Source organism: Motacilla alba, chromosome 17 (assembly GCF_015832195.1).
Source record: "Motacilla alba alba isolate MOTALB_02 chromosome 17, Motacilla_alba_V1.0_pri, whole genome shotgun sequence".
In the NCBI taxonomy this organism is placed as follows: domain Eukaryota; kingdom Metazoa; phylum Chordata; class Aves; order Passeriformes; family Motacillidae; genus Motacilla; species Motacilla alba.
This window is the reverse complement of record NC_052032.1, coordinates 5,398,287-5,425,138: the sequence shown is the minus strand read 5'-3', so window position 1 is coordinate 5,425,138 and position 26,852 is coordinate 5,398,287. Positions and strand designations below refer to the sequence as shown.

Sequence of the window (26,852 nt, the reverse complement as noted above, 5' to 3'; positions counted from 1 at the left end):
GTGCTGACAGGAGCTGTCGTTAGATCACCCAGCTGTTTCTGGTGCCCCACAGCAATGCCCAGGAGCCGTGAGGCAGCAGGGTGGCATCACACAACCACAGAACTGTAGGGCTGGGAGGGATTCAGTCCGACCCCCCTGCCAAGGCAGGGTCACCTGGAGCTGGTGACACAGGAACACAGCCAGGTGGGTCTGGAATGTCTCCAGGGAAGGAGACTCCCCACTCTCCCTGGACCCTGTTCCAGTGCTCTGCCATCCTCAATGTAAAGCAGATCTTCCTCGTGTTGAGGCAGAACTTCGTGTGTTGTAGCAGCTCTGCCGCGGTGAAACCCGTCAGCAGCTGCTGCCTTTGCAGGGCCAGAGCGCTCGGAGCGAGCAGGGCCCGGTGTGTGCCTCTGTGTCCCTCTGCGAGGGGAGCTCTGCGCGCGGCGAAGCCTGAACTCGGTGCAGGAATCGGTGTTTTAAAATAACACCGCCTGGCACCAGCGCCCAGCCGCTTTACAATAACGCAGCCGGGGGCACGGGCCGCACCGTGCGGAGGAAGAGGAGCGGGAGGAAGAGGAGCGGGCAGCACCGCGGGCAGAGCGGCGGGCAGAGCCCCGGGCGGAGGGCAGCACGCCGGGCAGCGCTCTGGGCAGCGGGCAGCGCTCTGGGCGGCGGGCAGAGCCCCGGGCAGCGGGCAGAGCTCTGGGCAGCGGGCCGAGCGGCGGGCAGCGCTCTGGGCAGCGCTCTGGGCAGCGGGCAGCGCTCTGGGCGGCGGGCAGAGCCCCGGGCAGCGCTCTGGGCAGCGGGCAGAGCTCTGGGCAGCGCTCTGGGCGGCGGGCAGAGCCCCGGGCAGCGCTCTGGGCGGCGGGCAGAGCTCTGGGCAGCGCTCTGGGCAGCGGGCAGCGCCCCGGGCAGCGCTCTGGGCAGCGCTCTAGGTAGCGGGCAGAGCCCCGGGCAGAGCGGCGGGCAGCGCTCTGGGCGGCGGGCAGAGCCCCGGGCAGCGCTCTGGGCAGCGCCCCGGGCAGTGCTCTGGGCAGCGCTCTGGGCAGCGCCCCGGGCAGTGCTCTGGGCAGCGCCCCGGGCAGAGCGGCGGGCAGCGCCCCGGGCAGCGCTCTGGGCAGCTCCCCGGGCCGCCCCTGGCGCGGCACGGCGGGACCGGAAGTCTTCCGCGGCATTTCCGGCGCGGCCGCGCGCGCCCGCCCCTCCCGCCCGCCGCCGCCAAGATGGCGGCGCCCGTGTCGCTGCAGGTGGAGTTCGGGTGAGCGCGGGCGGCGGGGCCGGGCGGAGGGCAGGGCAGGGCCGGGCCGGGATGGGCCGCGGTGGGCCGGCCCCTCGGTGAGGCGGCCGCGGCATTGCGGTGGGGCGGTTGCTGCCTGCGGCCTGGGGGGCCGCTACGGGCGCGTGTGGGCCCGGGCGCGGCCGCTGTCACGGGGTGCGGGCCGGGGTAACGGGAGCGGCCGGGGAACCAGGGAAGCAGACATCGGTGGGGAGCACCCACCGCCGGAGGGTGTCCGCACCGTGGGGCCGGGCCGTCTGCCCGTCTGTCCCGGGGCCTCGCTCCCATCTCTCTGTGAACGTCCTGTGCCAGGCCTTTCTTTTTCTTTCACCTCTTTCAACCTCTTTGAGTTGTTTCGTGGGTTTTTTCTTTGTTTGTTTGTTTTTGGTTTTTTTTTTTTTATTATTAAAATTATTTATGAAAACCTCCCCCTCGTTTCTCGGCTTTTTTTTCCGAGCACTGTCTGTGTGTGTGTTTGCGTGTGGACACGTGCCTCACTGTGCTTTGTGTTTGAGCCCTGTCAGGTCTGTAAAGCTGCCAGGTTCCCACTCTGTAGCATTTCAGTTTCCAGGCCTTTGCTGCTGTAGTAGCAGCATTGCTCATGCCCCGGCCCTGGGATCTTAAAGCGTTTGCAGTGGAAGCTGTGCATATTTGTGGAAATACTTGTGTTATTCCGTTAAAGCCTCCTTTTAGCAGAAGCTAAAAGGCTGCTATTTATTCGCTTTTTCCCACCCTTTCACGAACACAGAAATGCCATAACCCTTTAAATACCCTTCTCCTTAAGAATCCTTTCCTCTATCTTTCCCGCTTCCAGCTGCAGCAACTCTCCTAATTTTCCCAGAAGAGTGAGATGCATTTTTGCTTCCCTTGGAAATGCATAAATGAGCTCTCTATGTAGGAACCACAGCTGAGTTCCCCACAGCTCTCGCCTTACAGAAGGACCTTATCTTGCAATCTACATTTCCCGCTGTAACAAAGCGTGACCTTGTTTTCATCACATGAAAAAATGTTTTTCATATAATTGTTATGACTTGTTCCCCTCGCGTGAATCTCGGCTCATGTTAATAATCACCGCTTCAATTTTGAGATAACTGTTTGTTGTGAGCTGGTGGAAGAACACCAACAGAGTGCTCTTTAGGAGAGCTGCTGCATATAAGTAATGCTGCTGAAGGCATAACAAGGGTTCTGTTGTGCTCTGCCATTGCAGAGCCAAGGAAACCCACTGTGGCATTTTTAGACATTGAATTTAAAGGAACTTAATAACATCTGGAAGTATCTTTGTTGATACTTAGGTGGGGATTGCTTGTTTTAAATATTTCTCTTTATTATGTTGGTTTCCAAGGGAGGAGAGGCACCAGTAAGTTCCCAGAAAATAACTTCATAGGAAAATTTTTCCAAAGTAATTGGCATTTAAGTTGGAAGAACATTTCGCCACAATTTTATGCCCTTTAAAAATGGGTTGGTCATTTTTCTACCTCAGTTTAATATTAAGTGAACTGAGTTTTTTAAGAGTTCTCTAGCTGTTAAAACTGGCCAGTGTAGAGTTCAGTCTAGAGTCAAAAGCTCACACTCTCTGCTGCTGTGTCCTGTAACTAAAAGTAGCTTTTGTGTTTATTATCCATGTCCCCACTCACATGGTAAAAGTTTTATAATCTGAGTTTGTCCTGCGGCCTCACAACATCATGGAAAATGATTGATGTTGGTAAAGCTCAAGATCTTCACAATTGTACTTTTTCTAGAACAGGAGTAGAGGCGAGGAGCTTGCTGAGGCTTTCTAAGCTGTAGTTACAAAAATTCATTACTCTTTTGAAGAGCCTCAGGTGCCTGGACCCAATTCAAATGCCATCCCTTTCCAGTGTGAGGAGAGCTCCTTTACCTGCCAGCCTGTGCACATCCTGCTCACACCTGATCTCCCGTGCTCGCAGAGGCCATCAGTTGTTATCTGAGGGTTCCCTAATGAATTCAAAGTGTCAGAAGAGGGAGAACATCAGGTTGTTCAGTGGAGGAAGAATGTGTATTTATTTATTTCTGTTTTACCTTGTCACCCTCCTCACTTGCTGCTCCCAGGCCAGTCTCCCTCTGTGGGACACTCTGTAGTGAGTAGATCAGGAAAGAGGTGCCAGGACTCTGGGGCTGCTGGCTCTGACTTGCTCTGTAACTTCCCGGGAGTCATTTTCCCTTTCTGTGTGTTCACACTTGGGAGCTGGGGGAATATTTATTCCAGAAGGATGCTCAGTTTTGGAGATTCCTGGCCAGCAGGTGTTAGGGATGAGCAGCGTTGGATGCATGTGGTGGCTGTGGTGTTGTTTGAGTGGAAGCAGTGCTGCTGGCTGCAGAGGGAAGCAGCTCTGCACGGCGGTTTGGGAGCACGTGGAGATGGGAGCCATCCTCCCATTCCACTGGAGGATGCCTGGCACCGTGGGGTTCTGGCTACAGCAGAGCCTCCTCTCTGTGCTGGCAAAGGGAACTGGCAGCTTCCCCTGTGAACTTCTGGTTTGTGACAGGAAAAAAAAGACAAAGGGAATCCTGTGCTAAATATAGTCTGTGTCATTTGTTTTCTCTGCCTTGGCATCTATGTAAATTGCCTCTTTTGTACTGCCTTCTTTTGACAATAAAGCAAAATCTCAGTGGTTCATTGTTTTTATTTCAGAGGTGGTGCAGAACTCTTATTCGATGGTGTCAAAAAGCATCAGGTGACTTTGCCCTGTCAACCAGAGCCTTGTGAGTATCAGAACCTGTTGGATAACTTCACAGAGGAACAGCAAATGAAACAAAGCTGGTTTGTACAGCACTTAGAGTTGCCAGCAAGGATCAAAGTATTTTAAAAGCTCTTTCAGGCGTGCCATGGATCAGGCAGCTTGGCAAACAGGGGTTAGTTCTCAAAGTCTGAGGTCTTTCCTGTCCTCTAAGCACTTGTGGATCAAGTCCTTCCTTAAGACTTTTGCCTCCCTCCTGCTGGATAGACAACAGCCTCTGGATGTTTCCATCAAGTCTATGTTTGTCTTTCTTGGTACTTGAAACCACCAATAACATCCTTTCTCCTTTGTTTTTTCCTGCCTGTTCTGAGGTTTCTAAGAGGCACATACATACATATATATATATACATGTGTGTGTGTGGTGTATAGATATGTGGGGGGTGTGTAGCAATGTAACATAAATGTTGTTTATCTACTCATTTGACCTTTCAAGCCAATGGGATAATTTTGATATGAGCTCTGCAGTTGAAAACAGTAAACCTATTGCTCAAATAGGATGCTGGACACCCTGCCCGTGGCCTTCACTGCAATAAAAACCAGGACTTTCAAGGGATAAGCAGTCATAATTCCTGGTTTGCAATTTGGAATATCAATACTGAGCAGCACTGCACTAACTCCCTTACTTCTGTGCATACTTCAGTTGTAGTGTAATTTTGCCACAGGTATGTTCTGAATTTTTCTAGCTAGATAGCACTGCTTTATGCTATTGGAGTGGAATTATAAACCAAAATAACACAAAGCCATGAGGGAATTTTAGCAACCAATATCTCACAAATGGCTGATACCATAATCTAGGTGCTGGGAGCCTCCAGGCCTGAAATCTTTTTGCTGTGCCTGGAAGTAATTAGAGATTGGTAGAAGTGCTTTTGATGCTCGGACATAAGTATGTGTAATTCAAATATAATAGGAATACTGCAATATTGTGTTATCTTGTGGTTAAGGACAGGAACTAAGGCTCCAGAAACATGACCTGATGCTGATTTGCTTTGTGAGTTTAGTCATGTTGCTTAACTTTCCCCTGTTGCTAGTGATACTCTCATGTATCACAAGAGAATTCAGCATTAAATTCCAGCACTGTTGAAGCACTTAAGATCCTTAAATGAAAGGTAGCAAAGAATTGCTAAAACACTCATTTAGTTGGTTTATGAACTTGGGGGCAGCATAATTTTCTCCACTGCTCTGCAAATATAAATACCCAGTAACGCCCACTGTCTTGGTGGTGTTCAAACCATGATCAGATGCTGAAGAAAAAGGGGCTATTACAGGAGATGTTTATTTCTGCCAGGGGAGGGGAGGCTGTTCATTCCAAAGAGGGATTCTTCCAGCCCAGTGGCTGTCAGCACTGCGGTTGCATGTCGCCTGATCCAGTCCCACTTGAAGCTGCTGGGAAGAATTCTGCAGCCTTAGTAGGATCTGCATTTATCCTGAGGGATAAATCTCTCCCTGAAGGTCTGTCTCAGCCTCAGGGTTCAAACTCCTGATCTCCAGTGATTCATTCCAGATTCAGCTAACACATTATTGCTCCCAGCTTTTCCCACTGCCTTGTTTTCCAGACAGTGCTATCCCTGTGACAGGGGTGCCAGAACTGGCAGTACCCCCTTGTCAGCTCCTCTGATTTGCTGCTGTCTTGTGCCTTGCCTGTCAGGGAGGTTTCATTTTGGGGCTGGTTGTGGTTTGCACCATCTGAGGAGCATAAACTGAGCAATGAGGCAGCTGCTGTAGTGACATTTACACCCAGCCCAGGCCAGAGGTGACCTGAATGCCTGACAGTAGGAGATAACTGGAAATACCCCTCATGATACCTCCAGAAGGCAATTATGTTGTAGTGGTGAGGAATCAATTGAATAATATCAGAAAATTTGAATAATTTTCTTGAATTTTTATGTTGTTCCTAATGCCATGTATTTCCCTTGTTCACACTAAGAAATTTTAACTCTCCTATCTCTGGGTAAATAAAGATATGCATAGCCAGGTCCCTGCTGCCCTCGTGCAGCCAGAATTGCAGTGATTAGAGAAATGAAACAGCTCAGTTCTACTGGGCACATCCTGTTGCTTACCTTACCCTGAATGTCCATCACTGAATTCTCCAGGGAAAGACCTGTAGTATGAACACTACTTGAAGACCTGCACTTCTAACCCCATTTTAAGTGATTTCATTAGCTGCCAAGTTTATTTTTGGCCATTTTGGCCTCTCTTACCTACTCTTCCTTTTTTCTAGGTTATTTTTGTCTTTGTCCTCCTTTTTGCAGAACAGTTGCTTCTCTCTGGGTTATGGGGCCCACCTGTATTTTAATTGTTTAGGCATTTTTTTATATATCCCAGAAGGGAAGGGAGGTGGAAAATTATATGAAGAAATACTTACAAATATTTACATGAATAAAACAAGCTGTGCTCCACAGTTGGCAGGAGCAGTCAGTGTTCTCTAAATGATAATGTTGCTTGAGCAAACTCTTTATGTGGTCATTTCTTTTTTCCTGATAACAGGCACTAGATGGAAAGTAGGTGGGTTCCAGATCCCGTTAACTTTTTCAATCTCTGTCCTTTTCTGATGCTTGGAGTTGGACTCCTGGAGGGATTGGGAAAGGCAGGAGGAAGGAAGCTGCAAATGGGACGAGAGCAAGCCACAAGGGATACAGCCATGTGGCAGGACCTATTTTTATTATCTGAGGGGCATTTTGTATCCTGATGTCAATTCTTTGGCAGTTCTTTATTTCCAAAGTGGAGCTGTCTCAGCCTGCATTTTGAAGTTGCTGCCAAAGTGGGAGCTTAGAAAGGTGTGTATGTGCATAGGCAGCAGGTTTACCTAAGCCACACTTTGTGCAGGACTGTGTAATCTTGTAGAGCTGTCACAGAAAGAAAACCTCAAGTCAAACAAGAATCTTGTCCCAGATTTCTGGCTATCCTGATGATTTCACTGATAATGCCGTTTGAGGATCTAAAGGCATTATGCCCTGTTGGCTTCTTCTGCATAAAAACAGTGTGTGTGGGAGAAAGCAGCTGGGGGAATAACGATATTTGTCACATGGAGAGAGGATTAAATTGGCAGGGAAATCAACTTTATTTTCAAGCATCTAAGAGGCTATTAGAGACAATGGAGCATAAAAGAGAGAAACCCTAGATTAAAAACTGAAAATGTATTTGGCAGCCTCCTCCTGAAACAAGCCACAGTAATTTAACCAAGTGCTTCAGTAATCAAATAGATCATTGTATGACGGCTCTGCTAGTGATGCTGGAGCTCCTTCCTCCATCTCGCTGGGAATCACAGTGGTGGATTTGTCTTGGCCATGTGAGTTGCATGGATGCTGTTGGAAGGGTAGGAAGTCACTGGCATTGTTTAACCCTTGTAGTTGTTTCAGGTTTAGCTCAGCTGCATCATCTGATGGAGTGTTTACAAAACCTCTCTGCTATGCTGTCTTCTGGATGTTCTACCCGGAGGTTGGGGTTGTGTGTAAAGTCTCTGGCACTTGTGCTGCAGGCTGCTCGGCTGCTGTCACAGACCTTTGAATTCCAACTTCTCATGTGGCTTCAGTGGTGGCACTCGTGTTTTTGGAGCAGCAGTTTCACTTGTGCCCACTGGGACCTTCTGGGCTAATCAAGAATTCACACTCTGTTTTGGCACTTTACAAGCCTGGAAGGTTAAATTATTAATCAGCATGTTTTGGTAATTGTTTGTGGTTTCCCTTTACCAAAACCCTAGGGAAAAAAAACAGCCCACTGCCAATCAGATTTTTTTTAAGAGGGAAAATTAAAATAATCTGCCAAATACTGCTTATGTTGAATCCCTGAAGAGAAGAGCATGGTGTGCTCCTCGAGAGCTTTGCTTTCCAGGGGCCTTGTTCTGCACAGCATGGAGGACTGCTGGGGACTTGGGAGCATTCATCTTCTGGGAAAAGAGCCTGGGGATCCTGAGAGATCAGACCTATGTTATAGGCGGGGTGGCTTACAAAATGGAGCATGGCATGTGTTCAGCATTGACTGGGCTGCTGGACCAAAAGAACCTGTAAAATCCAGGGTAGCAGTTGGCGTTGGCTGTTGGTAAGTGCCTAGTGCTGGGTAGTACATCGTAGTTGAGTCATTAATATTCTGGCATGCTTTTATTGCTCTGTTTATTATTCCTAGCATTTTAAAACTTGCTCCAAAGAAAGAATAAAAATATATTTGCTAATGTAGAGGCTTATTAGAAGAATGGTAAAAAAACCCCCCATAGATCTGTGGAACTTCATGCAGTCAAATCTTTTTAACCACAGTGTGTGGTACTTGCAGCTCTCAAAGGACTTGCGTTATTCCCCTCCTCGTGCATCCCACTCGTGCATCTCTTTAAGGGAGGAAATGATAGATTTGGTGGCGAGGGAAGGGGGCCCAGTGGGTGAAGCAGGGTGGGTGCTCGGGCCGGACCTGCTGCCAGCAGTGAGGGTGAGCAGCGTTTGCAGCGTCAGAGCTGTCGCGATGGAGCGGGGCTGGCGTGGGGCTCAGCTCCAGGTCCCTGTCCCAGCGAGGCTGCGGCTCCCTTGAGAGGGAGCAGGGAAATGCAAACGCTCGTCCTCACGGGAGCAGTCCCATCAGCCTCCTGGGAGGCCGTGGAGCCGCTTTACCGGATCAGCTCATCCCAGCTCATTGTGGAAGGAGCTTCCCAGGCACTGGGAAACCAGCTCTTGTGTGTGACCAAATCCCTGGGATAACAAAGCCTGGCTGTTACACCCTCCTTCCCAGCCGCTGTATTGCAGTGCGGACACCTAGCAGGATAACCCCTGTGTCCCACCCCCCTCCTCTCGCTCTTTTCTCTCGGTGGGATTTGCTGTGCTGACAGCGCTGTTCAGAGGGTGGCAGCGGAGCAGGGCTGGGGAGGAGGATCCGGGCCCTTTAAACCGCTTAGCATGCGGTTCACACGGCTCCGGGCCAGCTGTTCCTTTCTCCTCCTGCCCTCACTCGCAGGAGTTGTTTGCTGAGCTCAGAGCTCCTGTGCAAAATTGCTTTTCAAAAGAGCCACTTTCTGCTTAATTAAACAATGAGCCGCCGTCCCTCTGCACATCTGTAAAGCTCCCTCCGCAGCCCCTTTATCCCACAAACTGCTCCATTCTTACCTCCATTCACTTGTAAATCTTACGCCCCCCTCTCCTCCACCCTGATCATCTCACTGGCCCTTTCTTTTTCCCTTTCAAGTAAGACTGAGGAGCTTGGAGTATCTGTGGGGGTGGCTGGGTTGGGTGGACAGGAATCGGTTTAATGGTGCTTGGCCCTGTATGAAAGCCTAATAATAGCAAAGCAGATCTGAGCCCAAAAGTGAGAGGCGATTTCTGTATTTAGAGGAATAAAATCATGGCAGTTTCCTGAGCTGAGCTGAGACACTGACTCATCCAGCAGCCAGAGGGGACGCAGCCACCAGCCGGGCTGGGAGGGGGGCAAGGATTTGACTTCAAGGCATTTTCTGATCCAGCTGGCAGTGCCAGGGAAAGCCCAGCCCAGGGAATTCCCTCGGCCAGGCTGGCTGTGTGCAGAGCAGTGCCAGGCTGCCAGGGATTCCCTCTCCACTCTGGCAGGAGCAGCCACCTTCCTCCGTGCTTCAGGGTTGCACATCAGCTCTGTGTTGTCTCTTTAACAGCAATAAGGTTTTCATTTTCAGCACTCAGTGCCTGTGCACACACCCAAAACTCAGAAACCAGGAAAATAGGAGAGAGGGGAAATTTCAGTTTGCTGGGTTTTGGCAAAGCTTTACACTGGTGGTTAGTAATGCATTCTCTGAATTGTCTTGCCGAGAGCTTAAAAAAAATTAACCAGTAACATTCAAGGTTAAACAGGATAAATGAATGGAAAAGTGATGAGGTGGGATATCTCCTTTATCATTGAGAAGGACAGATTAAGCCAGCGTGATGCAATATCATCTAGTATAGATTGATAGGGAGGAATGAAGAAATGAGAGTTTAGTGCATTAGCAGAAGATTCCTGACTGCAAAAACTATTAGACCATGGCACAGTCTCCTTGGGGTTTGGTAGCAGGTCTACAGTGCTCAAGCCTCTTAAAATCAGAGCAGACAAGGCTCAGGACGGTCTTTTGTTGGAAATAATTCTGCGCTGGCAGAGGGATAAAATCTCAGGACCTGTTAAGGAGATGCTTTTTTTAATGTCTGCGATCCCAGGCTGGTACTTGGCTGCTGGGGCAATAGGCTTTGAGGCTCTCTCAGCTCCTTCCTTTGACAATTTTGAAGGAGAGGCAAGAACCCTGGGCCAGCACTAGTGATCTGTGATCCTAATTAAAAGAGACAGTTTGGTGCACTGGCATTTATTGGGGAGCTTGAAGTGACAATAGCATTGGGTGTTACGGGATTAGATGCTCTGACTTTGGAAATGAGTAGGGATTAGGTTTACCCTGAGAATCAGCTCGAAGCTGCTTTTTTTTGTCATGGGAGCTGATGGATCTGGAGGCTTGCTGCTGGCTAGCAGTGGGATTGGAGATCCCTTGAACTTGTATTTCCCTACCAGCAATCTGTGGGGAGTGGAAGATCCCAAGCAGCTCCTCTCCAGTTCATAAGCATTGTGATTAAAACCTCAGGGCTGAGAATTGCTGGGTGATAGCTGGGATCTGAGTCCTCACTGCTGACAGGAAGGCTGTGAAAGACCTCTGTGATCCTTTCTCATTTTGTGGACACAAGAAAATTAAGAAGAGCATTGCTCTTCTAGATGAGAAGCAAGAAAAAGACGTCTTCAAGCAATTAAAATTTACAGAAGCCAAGACCTTGGTGTTCATTTGTAGCAGACAAGAGCTGATGAGAGCAACAATCTCAATTCTCTTACGCCTGTTACCCCCCAATTAGTTACCCCCCAATTTCTTCCCTAGTACTTAAATCACTGCCCATTCCAGTGTGTGGCAGGATTGGCTTGTGCACTTGTCAGAGAAAATGGATTTTACTCTTGCTGCAAAATCTGCCTGGCTGCTCACTCTGCGTAATACCAAATCCATTTGCCTGTGACTCCATTTATATCAGCCATTCCAGGTCTTCTTCTGCAGTTTGTGGCACACCATGGTCTGCTTCAGAGAGTGATTTACATATCAGATGGGAGGCTGGAGGAGTTGGAAGGATCCCTTAGATCTGGTTTTGAGCTCTTTTAGACAGCAGATTCCTGGAGGGTCTGCTCGGATCCAAAAGCAAAGAGCAGTCATGCACCTGGAAGGGCAGCAGGTATTGGGAGCTGGTTTGTCTGTTTTAAAACAAGCTGCTTAAGCAGGGAAAGGGACATACAAATTGTTTTTCCATGCAGGCAGGGGGAATAATGGCAGAGGAGCTGCAGGGAAGGGGCTTTGTCATGGTTACAGGCCGGTGGCTGAGAATGTGGGTGGAGCAGCGCTCATCCAGAGTTAGTGACCTCAGCAAATTGGAGCTCAGCCATGGTCAGTATGATAAATGATCTTATTCTGGGTCAAAGAAATGGTACCCCACAGGGAGGTGTCCGCAAGGCGGCCCGGGAAAACGCCGTGCTCCTGCAGCACTGACCCCTTAGTGACCAGTGCCACATATATCTTATTTACTGCCGACCAGAAGGGAATTTTCCATGGTTCAGCCTTTATAGGGATCCCCTATTTCCCTGAAATAATCTCCCAGTTCTGCGACCAAGGCAAGAAAATGGGTGTAATTAGACCTTCTGGGTGCCCTTTGAGGCTTTGTGCAAGTGTGCATGTGGATTTTAGGGCAGGGGACACAGAGATGTCTGGTCCTTGAGTGTGTGTGTGAATCTGTGAGCAACCTGTGCAGCTCCCTGGGAGCCAAGGGCTGTGTGTCCATGTCAACTGGTATCAGGGCTGCACAAAATCCTTCCATGTTTCTGCACCTTTATCAGTTCATTGTGAGATGCTTCTAGTGCAACGCCCAGCTTGGTGTTTCTTATTCAAAGCACCTGGTTTCTCTCTGCACACAGTGAGTACCCTCTTTTCTGAGTTGTCACTGATGGATCTGTCAGGCCCAGGAGGTTTTATTGAGCTAGGAAAGATCTATGGATTTCAGCCCTGCTTTTGAGGGTGCAAATGAACCCAGGCAGTGCTAAAATGGACTATTAGATGCAGAGGAAGCTCAGCAGATTCTTCATGGAGGAGCAGTTGGAGTAATGCAGGTGGTCAGGCCTTGGAGGATTGGCAAGAGGACAGAGCAGACTGTGCAGCTCTCTCTGCCTCGACCAGGAGTGTTTGTGGTGCAGCTGGGCTGAGCAGGAGCCGAGGCTATTTGGGCTTGTGTGCACTCACTGCAGTTCCTGCATCCCATCCTCCTGTGTGACAGGCAATGACTTTGTGTCACTGCAGGCACACATCTCGTTTTCCGAGTGCTGTGTTTCGCTGGCTGATGGCTTTTCTGCATATATTGTGGGCTTGGGCTCCCATCTGTGCACTTGAACTAAGCAGTTTTCTCAAACGATTGTCGGTTTTTCTTTTTTTTTAATTAACTTTAGATTATTTTTTCCTAAGAATTTGGAGAGGGTTGATGTGCTGTTAGCACAGGCAGCAGAAGGTGTCTCTGTGTAGAAATAAGACAGGGATTTCCTACCATGTGCTTCAGTCCCTCCTTTGCAGTTTGAGAATATTTCCGCTTCCTTGGCTGGTTCAGTCTTGCTTCTCCTCTGATGCTGCCAATGGGGAGGACAGTTAATGAGAATTAAGAGTGCATTTTTTGATGTGATGTTTGTTTGCTGTGAGTGAAATGGAGCAGGCTACCAAAAAGATTTCCGTAAGACCATGCAGCAGTGATAAAAATACATCATTACTGGGATGAGCTGGGTTCGAGTTGGTGATGCTGGAGCAAAATGCTGTATTGCCTCAGCTCTCACCTGAACCTCCCTCTGGAGCCAGAATGCATGGTGTGTTTTGCAGCCAAATCACAGCACCTGTAGTGCAGCTGTGCTCCTGCCAAAGTAGATGCCTCTGTTCTGTGATGGGGGCCAGCTCCAAACCAACGCGAGTGTGAAATCGCTGCATTGTAATGATGGTTTAACTTCTCAGCAGATGTGGTGCCTGACCAGGCTGAGATTTTTTCCTTCTTTATATGTCATCTGTAGAGAACCTGCTGTTTGCATAGAAAACCCTTGGCCCAGGCAGCTGGAAACCTGTTAGACCTGGAGCATAGTATCAGAAAGAAAATGTCTTAGGAACACTACATATGTCAGCTGTAAGAGATAAGCAGTTGTGCTGTAATTTACCTCTTACTATTTCCATCATGAGAACACAGAGTCCTGAGCTGTTGATCAGGACTGCTGTTTGAGGCACTGAGCTGCAAGATGGCTTCTCCACAGACCACTTGCAATGGAAATAATCTTGTTCCTTTTCAATGTCTTACTTGTGGGAGATAGTTTTGGTGTGGCTGTGGTCATCTGTCATCCTTTATAATTGATTTGTTCTAGTAATATTGGTGTATAGCACATAGATATGAAGGTGGGTGAAAAAATTCAATGCTTATAAAGCAGATGAAAGTATTGTCTTAAAGTTGGCTGTGGAGAAAGGGTCTTAAATTTTGTACCTTTTGGAGTGGGCAAGCTCCAGGCATGCATAGGGATGTCTGGGTTTTTTTCCTGCTGTTTAAATTCTTCAGTCTGTGTGTACGTGACTTCTGGGTAGGAGTAAATGAATGTCGGCTCAGGTGGGACTGAAAATAACATTTGTTATGGGAGGAGATGGGGTGAGGGAGTCTTCCAGCTCAGCCTTGAATAAATCAGTCCCCTCGCCCCTCTGTCCAGGCTGCTTCTAGGTGGCTGCCTTTTATCCAGCTAGTGCAGCGTGTTTCTGTTTAAATGATCTCTCCTGAAAGGTCCCAGAGGAAAGGGCTGCTTATTCCATGCAAGGAGAATGGTATATGGCACAGCTCATTGTTGTGTGCCCTGCTGCAAGTGCATAAATATGAAACAGCTCGCGGGCGATGCCGCGGTGGGGCTGGTGTCCCCTTCACACCCCCCTCCCTCTCCTGAAGGCTCCTCTCCATGTTCTTTCCTTTACAGCTTTCCTTTCTTGGTGATGGAGAGCGGGAGCCATTTGGGTGTGAGATCCTGAGGGCTTGACGTTGCAGCAGCGTTTTTCAGGGGAAGGTGATTGTAGTTAACTCTCGTTCTGGTGGCTGACCGACCGGCGTGGTGCACGTGTGTGTGTGTGTGTGTGTGTACACACACATATCTATATGTATATGTATGTAAACACACACACCTTCTTAGGGGTGCTCCCTGTCCCCGGTGCACGTTGCTAGGAAGGAGGCAGAAAATGGTAAATGGTCTATTTTGTTCTTTTAACTACATCTCCTTACGAGGCAGTCGTGGGTTGGCCCCAGGCAGGTGATCCAGCTCGCCAGGCAGTTTTGAGGCACAGAGCAGCTCCTTTTGCCCAGATCAGAGTGATCCAGTGCTGGGAGGTAGCAGTACCTGTTGTGCTCTGGGCAGCCCTGTGGTGACATCGGGGTTTTGGGGCAGAGTGCTGGTTTGGAGGCACCAATGCCCTGGGAAAGCAGGGGGAACAGAGGGAATCTCAGAGCATCCCCCTCTCCCTTTCCCCAGGAGAAGAGGCCCCCATGTGCTGCAGATGGACATATCCCCATTGCCTAGTTGATGTGCACCTGTCTACACCAGGGCTGTTCATCCTGGGTGTGACAGAAGCAATGAGGGTGACATTGTTTGGAACAACCCCAGTTTGGCTCTGGGTAACATCCGTGATCCCATAAAATCCTGGGGTAAGGCCTGGGCTGAGTCAAGCCGCTACAAATGCACATATTATTGCTGGTCATGAAGCACACGCATGGGGAATAGTATACTGAGTGAATTTAACTCAGAGAGGCACGTGTGGAAGGATACTTCATGATTACAGTGAGCTTCCCTCGCATAAGAAACCCATCCTGCCATCCCTGCTCCTCCTGGAGCAGGGCTGCAGCCCTCGCTGGTGGATTTGTGCCTTCAGAAAGCTTCCTTGCTTCTTGAAAACAAACAAAACGCTTTTGGGGCTTTCAAAGGGCTGTTTAAAGGGGCCCCGGGAGAATAACTGATTGTGGATTCGGAATGATGAAGTGGTTTGTGGAACGGTGAAATATAGAGGCAAATGCAGGAGAACTCCACTTTGCAATTTGTCAGCTTCTCTAAACCCTGTAACGGATTGTTCCCCCCCTCTGTCTCTTCTCACCTCTCCAATAGGAAATTAACTGATGCTATCACTAAAGAAATTGTTTTTGCCTCACAAAGTAAAATTGATACTATAAAAACCCACCAGCAGTGTCTCCTCCTCCTTTTACATGAAGACAAATCCTTCCTGTCACCTACTGAAATGGAAAGATAAAGGCTGAGCTTTAATAAAGAAGCTCTAAGCATAAAGTGTAGAAGGAGGGAGCAGGCACAGCTTGGGGAACACTCCACAGCAGCAGGTGTGATGCTGAGGGATGCTCTTAGTGTCCAAATGCAGCTCTGGGCCAGGGCCCTCCTGTCTGTTTAATGCATGCCCATGGACAGGTTTGGGCCCCAGAGGTCCCAGTGTCTCCAAGAGTTTGTGCTGGTTTTGGTGCAAAAGTGTCTTTGCTCCATTCAGGTTCTTGGGCTTGCTTGTTTGGACTTTTTAAATCTAATTAAATGCACAAAAGAATTAGACATAATTTGTTGGGTGACAAGATGCACAGGATATGGGATGTGTCAGAGACCTGAACATCAGGAATCTGCTGCCAGATTGGTGCTTCAGCAGGAACTGCATTCATTCTTAGTGGGATGAGTTTTCTGGGGGAAACCTCTTCTGCCAAACCACAGGGACAGGACTGTCTGTGAGGTTTTTGCAGCTATCCCCATCCATCCTGCACGTTCCTCGTCTGCTCTTTTGTGGATAAACAATCACTTTGCTCTGGCATCACCGGGAGCCATCAGCTAGTTTGTAAACCCTGTCCTTCCTTCTTCCAGGGGACATCAGAAACCTGCTCAAGTGGATCAAACAGAATCTGTTGAAAGAGCGACCAGAGTTATTTTTGCAAGGGGAATCTGTGTAAGTACAACTGTTAGGAATCCTCCTTGTGTTTCTGTCTTGATCCCCACAGTTTGGGGGATTTTTCCTCTGGGGTGGAATTCCTATTGGGTAAGTCAATGACCATGAAAACACAGGATTTGCTTAAGTGATAATGGGAGGCATCCCACCCACACCTTGCACTGTCTACAGAGAGCATCTTTTGCAGCCCTCACCTCAAATCTTTAAACCTTAAACATGAAGCAGGGCCGTTTCTACTTCCTCTTCATTGTCACTTGGAACAGAGCAGCACCTGTATCCTCAATTCCAGGAGTTTTAGCAGGTCTGTCTGTTCCCTGCTGACATCACTGGGACTAAAGCAGTCATTCTGAGAAATGCCAACAAATACTTCTTCTGGGAAATGTATTTTTATTATCAAAATGGGGCCAGTCTCGTGGAGGGGGGGTAGAAAAAAAAAGGAAGGCAAGAGAAATGGAGCAGAGTGAGCTGTGCAAGCCATCCCTGACTGCGGGGTGGCGCTGGGGGTGTTTAACATTCGTCACGGATCTTTGTGAGCTGAAGCGTGTGCCAGGTCCCCTGGTAACAGGAGAGACAATTGCAGGACACTGAAGATCAAAGAGGGGGAATCCCTTTGCTCAGAATCAGGGGCTTGGAGTGGATCCCAGGTGTTTAGTGCCTCTGCTAGGGGCACTGGAATGGCTTTGCCTGCCTTCACGCTGAGCTCTGTGCGCTCGCCTGTCGTGCGTGGGTTTTAATTACCTGGTTTTTCTGCATGGTACGGAAATGCAGTCATCCTGGAGCATCCTCAGAAAGGAGCCTTTTCATTCAAATGAGCTTTGGGATTGCTCCTGCGTCCCCTTTATTTGATCTAGAAAGGGCACAGACTGTACCTGTTTCCACCTCCATGCCAGGATCCCTTTTTTGGCGTTACAGGCAGTCAGCCTGTGATCTGTGCTGTGACATCCCCTGTTCTTAACTATTTGTGGAGCTTTTTAGCAGCCCTGTATCCTAATTATTTCTCTCTATTCTGCAGGAGGCCAGGAATTTTGGTGCTCATCAACGAGGCAGACTGGGAACTAATGGTCTGTACTCCTTCAGTTTGACTTTCTTTGTTGAAAGTACTGCTCTCTCTTTTCTGTGGTTGCTCTCACAGCAGCTATTTCTGATTCTTGCCCCAAGCAAAGCATCTCATATTTGAGGGGGAAGGGGCAGGCTGGAATCTATCTCCTGTGCTGTGGCTGTTCAAAAGCCTGGAGCCTCTCTCTAACCTGCTGAGTCTCATCAGCCAGGCAGAGTCTGAAGAGAGATCACCCTTTTTCCCTGGTCTCTGGCACTGGGTTTTGCACCTCTGGCTGCTGGCAGGTCCCCCAACACGTGGGGTGACAGCGTGGGGGCACCTGGGACCTTCAGGCCCCACACAGAACCACCTTCCCTGAAGTCAGGTGGTGCCTGGCAGCTAAAGGCCACGGGGAGATTCCAACTCAAACAGGCACCTGGTAAATGTCTTCCCTTCTTTCCCTTCTCAGCCCACTGTTGTGCTCAAACAAACATCCCCTTGCCATTTCCCTGCCTCAGGCAACTACCTGTTCTGTCAAAACCCTGGTCCAGAAAGCAGTGTGGGGTGATGAGCATCAGCACCGTGGCTGATCTCTCACCTTTGCTTCTGTTATGATGAAAACATCAGTCTGTCCCCTTCTGCTCTCCCTAATACTCACCATCTTTTTATGAGCTGTTTTCTCTTTGCAGCTTGTATTTGGAAATGACATTTAAACAATTTTTCTTTTTTTTTTTCTTGGCCTGCAGGGTGAGCTGGATTATAAACTCCAGGACCAGGATAATGTGCTTTTCATCTCAACATTGCATGGCGGGTGAACTCCTGAAAAAACAAGAGGATGTAAATCCAAATCCCTGGGAAAAAAAAACCCAAACAAAAACCTTAACCCACCTAACCTCTCTTGAGCTGCCTGTGTCCAGTCTCTGCATCTTCCCACTGCCTTCACTTGTTCTAGACATCCAAATAAAGCCCTGCCAGCCTGCGGCCTTCTGTCCACCACAACAGCATCCATCTTTTGGTCCTCATTTCACCTCTCCTGACTGCACTTCCAGGTACCCTAACAAGCAGAGAGCACCTCAGCATGTGGGACTTTGTTTTTCTCTGACAGGAGGAAGAGGGGCGCTGAACCCTGAGTAGGATGACATGTCTTAACATGCAGTGAGGTGTTCTAGTGCTGGGAGCCAGGATTGTTATAACACGATGCTTAATGTTGGTACAATCTCTGCACCAACCATGGGAAGGGTGAGAAAGTGCAAGGAAGCAAAAAGGGTCTTGAGTAGCTTTTCCGTGGGGTAGCAAACATGGTGGCTCCAGAGCCCTCAGAAGTGACTTTCACTTTGTCATGATATTTATTTATGGGAAGCAGGAGAGAAATTTGGGTTTTGGGCAGGCCTTTTGGGTTTTGTATTTCTGATCCCTCATGCTGCTTTCATACCAGAGCTGAGGCAGGGGGAAGTACTGGCCCATGAATGATGTCAATTTATAATGATTTGGTTGGAGGGGAAACAAACCCTCACCCGGCCTGAGACAGCAGAGTGATCAGGGCAGCAAATGATCTTTCTGTCACCGTGATAGACAGAATTGATCGGGCTGCACTGCATTCTGTGCAGGTGGGAGCTGCAGTCTGCCCGGAGAAGGGCTGGAGATGCACAGTTAAAGTGCCAAGACCTGGGAAAGTCAGTGGCTTTTAACCCTTTGTGTCAGTGGGAGGCTTCTTGCTGAAGCCTGAGGGAGTCCTGTGAGCTCTGTGGGTGTGTGGGGTTCTGCTAGGGCACGGGTGTTGCTGGCTTTCCAGAAGTTTCCTCAGAAAGACAGACTGGCCCCTGCCAGCCAGGAGGCAAGGGCGAGAGCAGAGGGATAGGCTCAGAGAAGATAGCCTTGGCACCAACAGGTCTGAAACATGCTGCGTGAGCTTCCAGAGTGCCTGGCCAGGCCTGTGCTCCCGCACTCCCCCCTGCCCTGCTCACCTGTTTCGGCGCGGCTCCAGCGGCACGCGGGGGTCCCCGGCAGCAGCTCCTGCCTGAGCCGCGGCTGTGGTGGAGCAGAGGGCTGGCCCCTGCTCGGTCAGTGCCTCTCAGAGCTGATCTGCACCACGTACTGCTCCAGGAGCCCTCCGTCTTCAGGAGCTGCTGAGGAGGCGGGGAGCAGCCGGGGAGCAGCCCTGCTCAGGCAGCCTGGCCCAGCAGCCGAGAGCTCGGGGAGCCTTTCCCGCGCCGCGCCTGACAGAGGAGTTCCTCTGATGCAGAGAGTGATTCCCTCAGCTGACTTCTCCACTGACTCCTCTCTGTCTACCCCTCCACAACCTGCGTAACTAAAAGCACCCACAGCCTACGATGCTTCTGCATGTGAGGAGCCCCAGCTTCACCCCGCCGCTGGTGACAAACCGATATTCAGCCTTTCCAAATCCAGCCACAGCAACTCGAGTCCAGCTCACACCATTTGTAAGTGACACAGACAGGCCAAAGGCTCTTCTCTGCCCTGAGTTCCTGGCCCTTAGCTTAGCTGGGATTGTGGAAGGGGATTCCAGGTGGTGGTAGAAGCTGGCTGAAAAACAAGGAACCTGTGTGGCGTGCAGCTTGAAACGGACTGAAGCACAATGGGAAAAAGCAGGTTCATCTTCAGCACTGCTGCCTGCCCTTCCTCTGCCCTGCCTCTGCCTTAGGCTGGGCTTGTCTGGTCTCATCCCCCCCAGCTGTTTGCTCAGATAAGATGGGTTCCTTTCCCAGGAGCTGTTATTCCCCTCGATAGTGCAGGTAGACCCAGGTGGCTTAGATCCTGCTGTAGTAAAAGCTGTCAATCACCGCTAAAAAAAGCTAGAAATGGGAAGATGAAGGAAGCCAGGGGGATGGAGAAGAGGGGCACAGCAAAATCCTGTAACAACAAGAGCAACAAAAAGTTTCTGAAATAAAAGCCTTTTAAAACATTCTCCCCTCCAGCTTTGTCCTAGATAGGCTCTTGGTGAAATTCTGCTCGGGTCTTGTAATGCTTCCCTCCTCCTCCTGGGTTTCCTTGGCAGCCCCGGCCGAGCCGTTTGGCTGGTGGATTCATAAAGCCTCTCTGTTCGAACGAGCCTTCCTCCGGCCGCCGTTCCGCGGGGGCTGCTCCGCTCCCAGGGGCTCCCGAGCCCCGGCGCGGCGGCGAGGCCGTGCCCGCAGCCCGGAGCCGCTCTCCGCCGAGCCCGCCCGGTGCCCGAGCGGCGGGGCTGCTTCTCGGCCCGACGGAGACCCAGCGCGGCCGGAGCGGCCTCCGCGTGCCCGGGGCCAGCCGGGGCTGCGGCAAGAGCACCGGGAGGGTGTCCCGGTGCGAGGGGCCGGCCGCACGCCCAAGTACGTTCAATGAAATGAAGCCGCGATGTTAAAATAGATAAATAAATAAAGATCAGGAGGATAAACCGGGATGGAGCCGCAGGGCCGAAGTGCCCGCCCGCCGCGCCGCTCTGCGGCCCCGCCGCCCCGGCAAAGCGCCGGTGCCCGAGGCTCGGCCCCTCCGTGCCTGCCTGCCGCCGGCCCGGTCGGGGCTGGCCGTCCCGGTGATGATCCGGCCGGTGTTTGACGCATTGACACCGAGCACCCTCGGCCGCGCCGAGCGGAGCGGAGCCGCCGCTGGTGTTTCCTTAGTTTCCCTGAAATGCTGGCCCCGACCCCCGGGACGCAGCCGGGAGCGGTTACCTGCCGTGCCCCGGGCCCGGGGAAGGTCCGTCCTCTGTCCTGAGCCCCGAGAACCGTCCTGGAGCCCGCCGGAGGAGGTGAAACCTCTGCTACAGATGTCCAGACACAATTCTTGGTTCGTACGGCTCCATCGCACAAGAATTGCGTTTGGACAATCAGGAGCGGAGATTCCCATCCCGGGCTCGCGGGATCTTCCAGGGGGAATCCGGCTGGAGCCTGGAAAAGAAGGACACACGGGCCCTGAGCCGGCTCCCGCCGCCCGCCGCTCCCGCTCCCCGGCCCCGCCGAGCCGCTGCTCCAGCCCCGACAAGTTTCGAGCGCAGCCGCGGCGTTTCGCATCCCGGGTTCCATTTAATGGCACCGCGAGGAGTTCAATTTTATCTACTTATTTCTTACCCCTAAAAAAAAAAAAAATTAAAAAAAATTTAAAAGCAGCCCTATTAAAAAAAAATAAAAAGAAATAAAAGAAAAAAAAAAAACACCCAACATTAAAAAATCTTTAAAAGAAAGAAAGAAAAAAAAGAAACGAACAAGAAAAAAAAAATAGAAAACGAAAACTGACGATGCATCCCTGCCGGAGCAGCCCCGGTGGAACGGGGGCTCGGTGCGCCGGGGCTGGCGGCCGCGGCGGGGCTCGGTGCCTCCGGCAGCCGCGGGGCTCCGCGGGGGTGATGCTGCGGGCACAGACTCCGGCCCCGCGCTGCAGCCGCGCCGCTCCTGCCTTGGAGAATCCACCAATTCCAAGCGGATCGCCCTCAAAATTCGTGCACTTTGAACAAATCTCCGAAATTTATAAATGACCGCTGGAGGGGAAATATTAATAATAATAATAAAAAAAATAAAGGAAAAAGATGAAAAATCCAGGCTTCTTCCCCAGCCCCTCCTCACCGACCGGCGCCCACGAAGTTGGGAACAAATCCCCCCTCTCCAGCCAGGGAAAATCCCGGCCCGCTGCCGGCGCTTCCCCCGCCGATGCCAGCGCCGGTGGCCGTGGCCGCTCCGCGGCGGGGCCGGCCAGGTCGCCCCGAGAGAAGGCTGGGGGCTGCGGGCGAGCTGCGGACCCCTGGCTGCCCGAGCCGCCCTCGGCCCCGGCGGCCCACGGGGCTCCGAGTTTCCACGGGGCGCGGAAAGTGCGTCCCGCGGGGGCGGAGCGGGCGGCCCCCGCGGCTCGGCGGGGCACAGCGGCGGGGCTCCCGCGGCACCTGCTGCCGGCCCCGAGCCCGGCCGAGCTGCCGCGGCTCTGCCCGCTTCCTCCACGCCGTATCCACCCGGGAGGGTCCCAAATCCGCCCGGGAGGGATGCGCACACCGAGGCTCTGCGGGCTGCGCCGGGGCCGGGCAGGGCTTTTAGTTGAACGGCACAACAATAAATGTGTTGCAGAGCCGGCGAGAAAAGAATGGGGATGACCTTCAATTGGTACTGGATTTGAATAACACCACGGGGTGATAAATGCCCATTGTGTTTTAGGAGTAATGAATCTCCACTGTCTCTATAGCACAGAAACAGCAGCTGCAACCTGGAGCCAGCCATCTCTTAAAGACACAGCTCCCAAACCCCGGCTCCGGCCCGGCCCGCAGCCGCCGCACCGCCGGGCCCGGGGCGCGGGGTGCGCTCTGCCCCGGGGGCTCGGCGCCCAGCCCCGGGGACGGCCGCGGCTGGCCCCACTCGGGGTTGTGGGGATCCCCCCGAGCCGCCGGGCAGAGCCGGGTCTGGGGTCCCCTCCCACCCACTCGGCCCCCCTTGGAGACCCCCTCCGTTCTGCTGCCGCGGGAGTGACACTGCCCGGGTACCCCCTGGGGTACGGGGTCACCTGCACCCCAACTCGGCCCCCCAGCGGCAGGGAAAGCGCTGGGGATAAATAATGCTCATTGTTTTCCCCTAATGAATATTACCGAGGTGCCAGGCCGGCAGCTGCGGGCTCCGGCCGGAGGAGCGGGGACATCGCCTGCCTCTCTCCGCCCGGGGACCCCCCGGCTCCGACCTGCCCAAGGTCCCCGCAGTGAGAGGCAAGAGCACGGAGGTGGCCGGCGCCTTCTCCGCTGCTGCCTGCCACTGCCCTGGGTGTCACAGGGGTCCCTGGGCAGAGCTGGACGGGAGTCCGGGGAGTGCTCGCCGTGGAGATCCCCGCTTGTCCTCGCCTTCCCTCGTGTCCTCACACGGGGACTGGGCACGCGGGGAGAGGGATTGGCGAGTGCTGGGACAGAAACTCCCGCAGCCCCAGGGATGCTCGGGGCGGCCCAGCCCCAAGGAGCCGCAGGGTGACCCCATCTCTGTCCCCAGCCCTCAGCGGTGTCCCCTGCCTTAGGCCTCACCCCTGGAGCCCAGGGTCAGTGTCAGAGACTGTCAGGCCCAAACCGTGAGCAGGGACCAACAGGGCAGGGATCTGCGACTGGCCTTTGCTTCCCTGGGAGGTTTTGCCCACCCTGAAGAGGCATGAAGGTGTCCCAGGGCTTGGGAACAGCCACATCCTCACAGCCCCTTCCCCATGGGCCAGGGCCAGGGGGATGCCCAGCTCCTGCCACAGCCACGCGCCTCCCTCGGAAAGGCTCCTCTGCGTCCCAGCACATCCCTGCCAGCGTTAGTAGCAATAAACCCACTTCCTACGAGTGTGAAAACCAAAAGAAAGCCAGCATTTAATAAAAAGAAAAAAGAGCAGCAGCAGCTGAAGGCCCCTGAGCTGGGTTGCAGCCATTGCCTGGGACTGGCCACTCTTTGGGAAGCAGGAACCATCTGAGGGAAGCCCCTGTCACTGCTGCTCCGGGTGTTCTGGCATTGTTTTAGCCCTGGACCTTTTAATTTGTTTTAATTCCTAACGCTTCCCACCACCTTTTTTTTTTTTTTTTTTTTTTTAAGTCTCTTTCCCAAATCTCAGCCGAGTTAATGAAGTTATGTGATCCCATAAATGTTAATTGTCTAAACTTCTCTTCTCTCCCCCGTTTTTTTTTTTTTTTAGGTTTTTCTTAGGTTTTTTTTTATCTCTCTCCTCCTTGCTGCTTTCTGCTCCACTTGTAATAAAGAAAATATCTTGGCTGGTCTTAGCCAGTTGCTTGGCAACCTCAATAGAAAAAAAGAGAACAGAATGTAACCAATCCCGAGACAACCGAAAGATTTTGGTGACATGTGACCTCTCGGAAAAGGGCAGCCTTAAACTGTCCCTTCTGTCCTTTGCTCTGACCATTAGGGTCTCTTGCCCTCCTTCCCCCCTCCCCGGTTCCTTACACCAATAAATATGGATTAGTGAAATACTTTTTCCCACACTGATGAAAAGCCGGGATTGATCTTTCCACCTCCTTTATCTACCAAACTGACAAGTTTCTAAACAAAATTAAGAGGGAAGAGGCGAAAGGAGCCATCCCAGGTTGAGCGGCCGGGGATGGATCCTGCCCCTCCGTGGGGATGGGGGGTCCCCGCCGGGGCGCTGGCGCCGGCTGTGCCGGGCAGCTCCGCTCCGCCGCCGGCCGCTGCCGCTCTCCGAGCGCTGGGGAGCCCCTCGCACGGCACCAGCCAGTTAGGAAATAAAATGCAGCTCTTCTAACCCAACAGGGGAAAAAAAATAAAGCCCTGGCCAAGCCCTGCTCTGCCTCGCTGGGCGCCAGTGTGTCCTGGGGAGACCCGTCCTGCTCCTCAGGAGCCCCAGCGCTCGCGGGCGCTCGGGGAAGTTGTCTGCAAATTTCGTCCTGGAAGAAAAAAAAAAAAAAACACCAAAAACAAACCCACAACATGATGTCATTGGCTTTCTGGTGTAGCCCTCCGGCGCCCCTCCACCTGCCGCCGGGCGCTGCTTGGCCGGGAGCCTCAGCACGGCCGGGAGCCTCGGCACCGGGGCAGCCTGGGCACCGGGTCAGCCTGGGCACCGGGTCAGCCTCGGCACCGGGTCATCCTGGGCACCGGGGCAGCCTGGGCACCGGGTCAGCCTGGGCACCGGGTCAGCCTCGGCACCGGGTCAGCCCGGGCACCGGGTCAGGCTGGGCACCGGGTCAGCCTCGGCACCGGGGCAGCCCGGGCACCGGGGCAGCCTGGGCACCGGGTCAGCTCGGGCACCGGGGCAGCCTTGGCACCGTGGTCAGCCGGGGCACCGGGGCAGCCGGGGCACACCGTGAGCCCCGCACGCTGCTCGGGCACTCCCGGCAGCCCCCGGCTTTCCCAGGCTCCCGGTGCGCTGAATGCCTCTTTCACCAGCAGTTCCCCGCTTCCCCAAAAAGCATCACCTTGCCAGCTCCCGTCCTCCCACCAGCTGCCAGGAAAAAAAAAAATTAGGGCAAGGACAGGGAGGGAGAGCAAAACCAATGAACTTGTTTCCAGCTTTTCCTTCGGATCAGCAGTCCAGCACCGGGAGAAAAACATTTCTCCTGTAAAAAACTCCCCTCTCCGTGCAGGCTCCTATCCCGTCGTCACTGGGACACGCTGGAGACTCGGTCTCAGCTCGGCAGCAGAAGACACCGTAAGTCGTCTACTTAAACAGTTTCCTGTTTTGTTTTTGTTTTTGTTGTTTTTTTGTGGGGCGGTTGTGCCGCGGTTTAGGGGCTGAGACCCACGGGGATGGAGGAGGAGGGTCGGACGGGGGGCAGTTGCAACCAGGGGGGTTTCTGGGGGGCGCAGGCTGCGAGGTGTGGGCAGGGTGGGCACCGGCGGGTGCCCGTGCCGGCGGTGGCCGGTGGTGCTGGGTGCCGGCAGCCCCGCGGTGCACAAAGCCCCTTTGAGCTCCTCACAGAGGAGCTGCTGATCCCTCGCCGGCCCTCGGAGCCGGAATGGCCACTCCAGAGGAGAATGGAACCCTGGACACCCGGGAGGGGTGGCGGGGAGGGGAGCTCAGGGCTCCGGGTCTGAGCGTCCCCCGCGTCAGGGACGGCTGCCCGTGGGGGGCCTGGCCCAGCGTGAGCCCTGAGCTCGGGGCGCCCAAAACACGGGCTGGTCCCTGGCCAGCCCCGCTGGACTGGGGAACTGTGGGGAGCAGGGGGTGCCCCAGCCATCCCACGTGGGGATGGGGACTCGCTCCCTCCCAGCTCGGGGCACGGTGACATCCACGAAGCCACCAGGCCGCGGTGTCCAGGGTGGCCGCGGGGAAGGCTGCGGCACAGAGTGAAGAGGCAGGTGGGACCACAGAGGACCCAGCGGCACCTGCTGGCACCCGATGGGACCCAGTGGGACCCGGTGGGATCCAGAGGGACACAGAGGGACCCCGTAGGCCCTGGCAGCCCTGCTGCCGAGGCCGGCTGGCCAGGCACAATACCACGGCCCCTCTCCTGAGCCGCCGCCGAAGCCCCTTTCCCAGCGTCGAGCGCCTTTGTCTCGCCTTTGTGATGGAAAGAGCCCCCCTCCTAAATCACTGCCCTGACACCCCCATTGTCTCCTTCCCGGGGAGGTTTGAAACTTCCCCCCCCCCTCTCGAGGTCAGGAATGTGGCCGGTTTCTATTGGGACGGAGGAGCAGGGCTGGGTGGGGGGCTGCGGGGTCACGCCGGCTCGGCGGGTCAACCCGAAAACAAAACCTTTTGAAATACCTACTCTCCATCACTGCCAACATTGTCCCCTGCCAGCGGGGGCCTGGCACGGCCCCTCGACGCCTCCAGCCCGGCCGCTGCCCACCCCAGCGGTCAGCAGCTGGGGGGGGACAGAAGGGTATTGTGCCGAAGGGGACAGCTTTGTTTTCGGTCACAGCTGCCCCGGGTTGGGACGGGACCGACCGTCAGCCCCGCTGGGGTGAGAGGAGGGAGGGGACGGAGGGGACGGGAGTGCACCGGTCAGCGCAGCGCAGGGGGCACCTGCTCCATCGGGTACCCCGGTGCCGCTGTCCCTCTGAGATGTGGCACTGGGGGGACAGAGGGCAGCTCCCTGTTGTCGCTGGAATGAAGCCTCGGGGTGTGCAGCCTCTCCATGCCCGTTGACAGCCTAGCGTTTGTTTCCTGCCTCAGTTTCCCCTTGCTGTAGGAGGTGTCCCTCTGCCCACTGACAGGTGCCTGGGGTCCCCTTTGGCAGCCGGAGTCAGGGTGCTGCTGGCCCTGATGGCAAAAGGTGTGGCCCAGCCTGGGGAGAAAAGGGACCATTCTGCAGCTGAGCCAGCTGTGCCACCCAGGAGGGTCGGGACTGGGGCTCTGCAGGGCTTGCATGCGGCTCCAAGGGTGGCAGTGCCCTGCAGGTGGAGCAGAGCGCGGCTTCCTGCTCCCAGC

General features: G+C 53.1%; 1 protein-coding gene across 1 annotated transcript; it reads left to right on the top strand.

Moving 5' to 3' along the window:
• Positions 1-1,190: 1,190 nt before the first annotated feature.
• Positions 1,191-18,022, top strand: URM1 (ubiquitin related modifier 1). The gene is made up of 5 exons (XM_038156562.1): positions 1,191-1,240; positions 3,909-3,979; positions 15,904-15,985; positions 16,998-17,046; positions 17,768-18,022. Exons 1-5 carry the CDS (start codon positions 1,206-1,208, stop codon positions 17,834-17,836), a joined length of 306 nt encoding a protein of 101 aa, XP_038012490.1. The 5' UTR covers positions 1,191-1,205; the 3' UTR covers positions 17,837-18,022.
• Positions 18,023-26,852: the final 8,830 nt, after the last annotated feature.

What these genes read in the sequence shown, in the direction of transcription:
- URM1 (XM_038156562.1), top strand. Translation starts at nt 1,206, where the DNA reads ATGGCGGCGCCCGTGTCGCTGCAGGTGGAGTTCGG. An exon ending in GCCCTGTCAACCAGAGCCTT is followed by an intron (nt 3,980 to 15,903) that starts GTGAGTATCAGA and finishes TCCTTCTTCCAG; the next exon opens with GGGACATCAGAAACCTGCTC. An exon ending in AGGCAGACTGGGAACTAATG is followed by an intron (nt 17,047 to 17,767) that starts GTCTGTACTCCT and finishes CTTGGCCTGCAG; the next exon opens with GGTGAGCTGGATTATAAACT.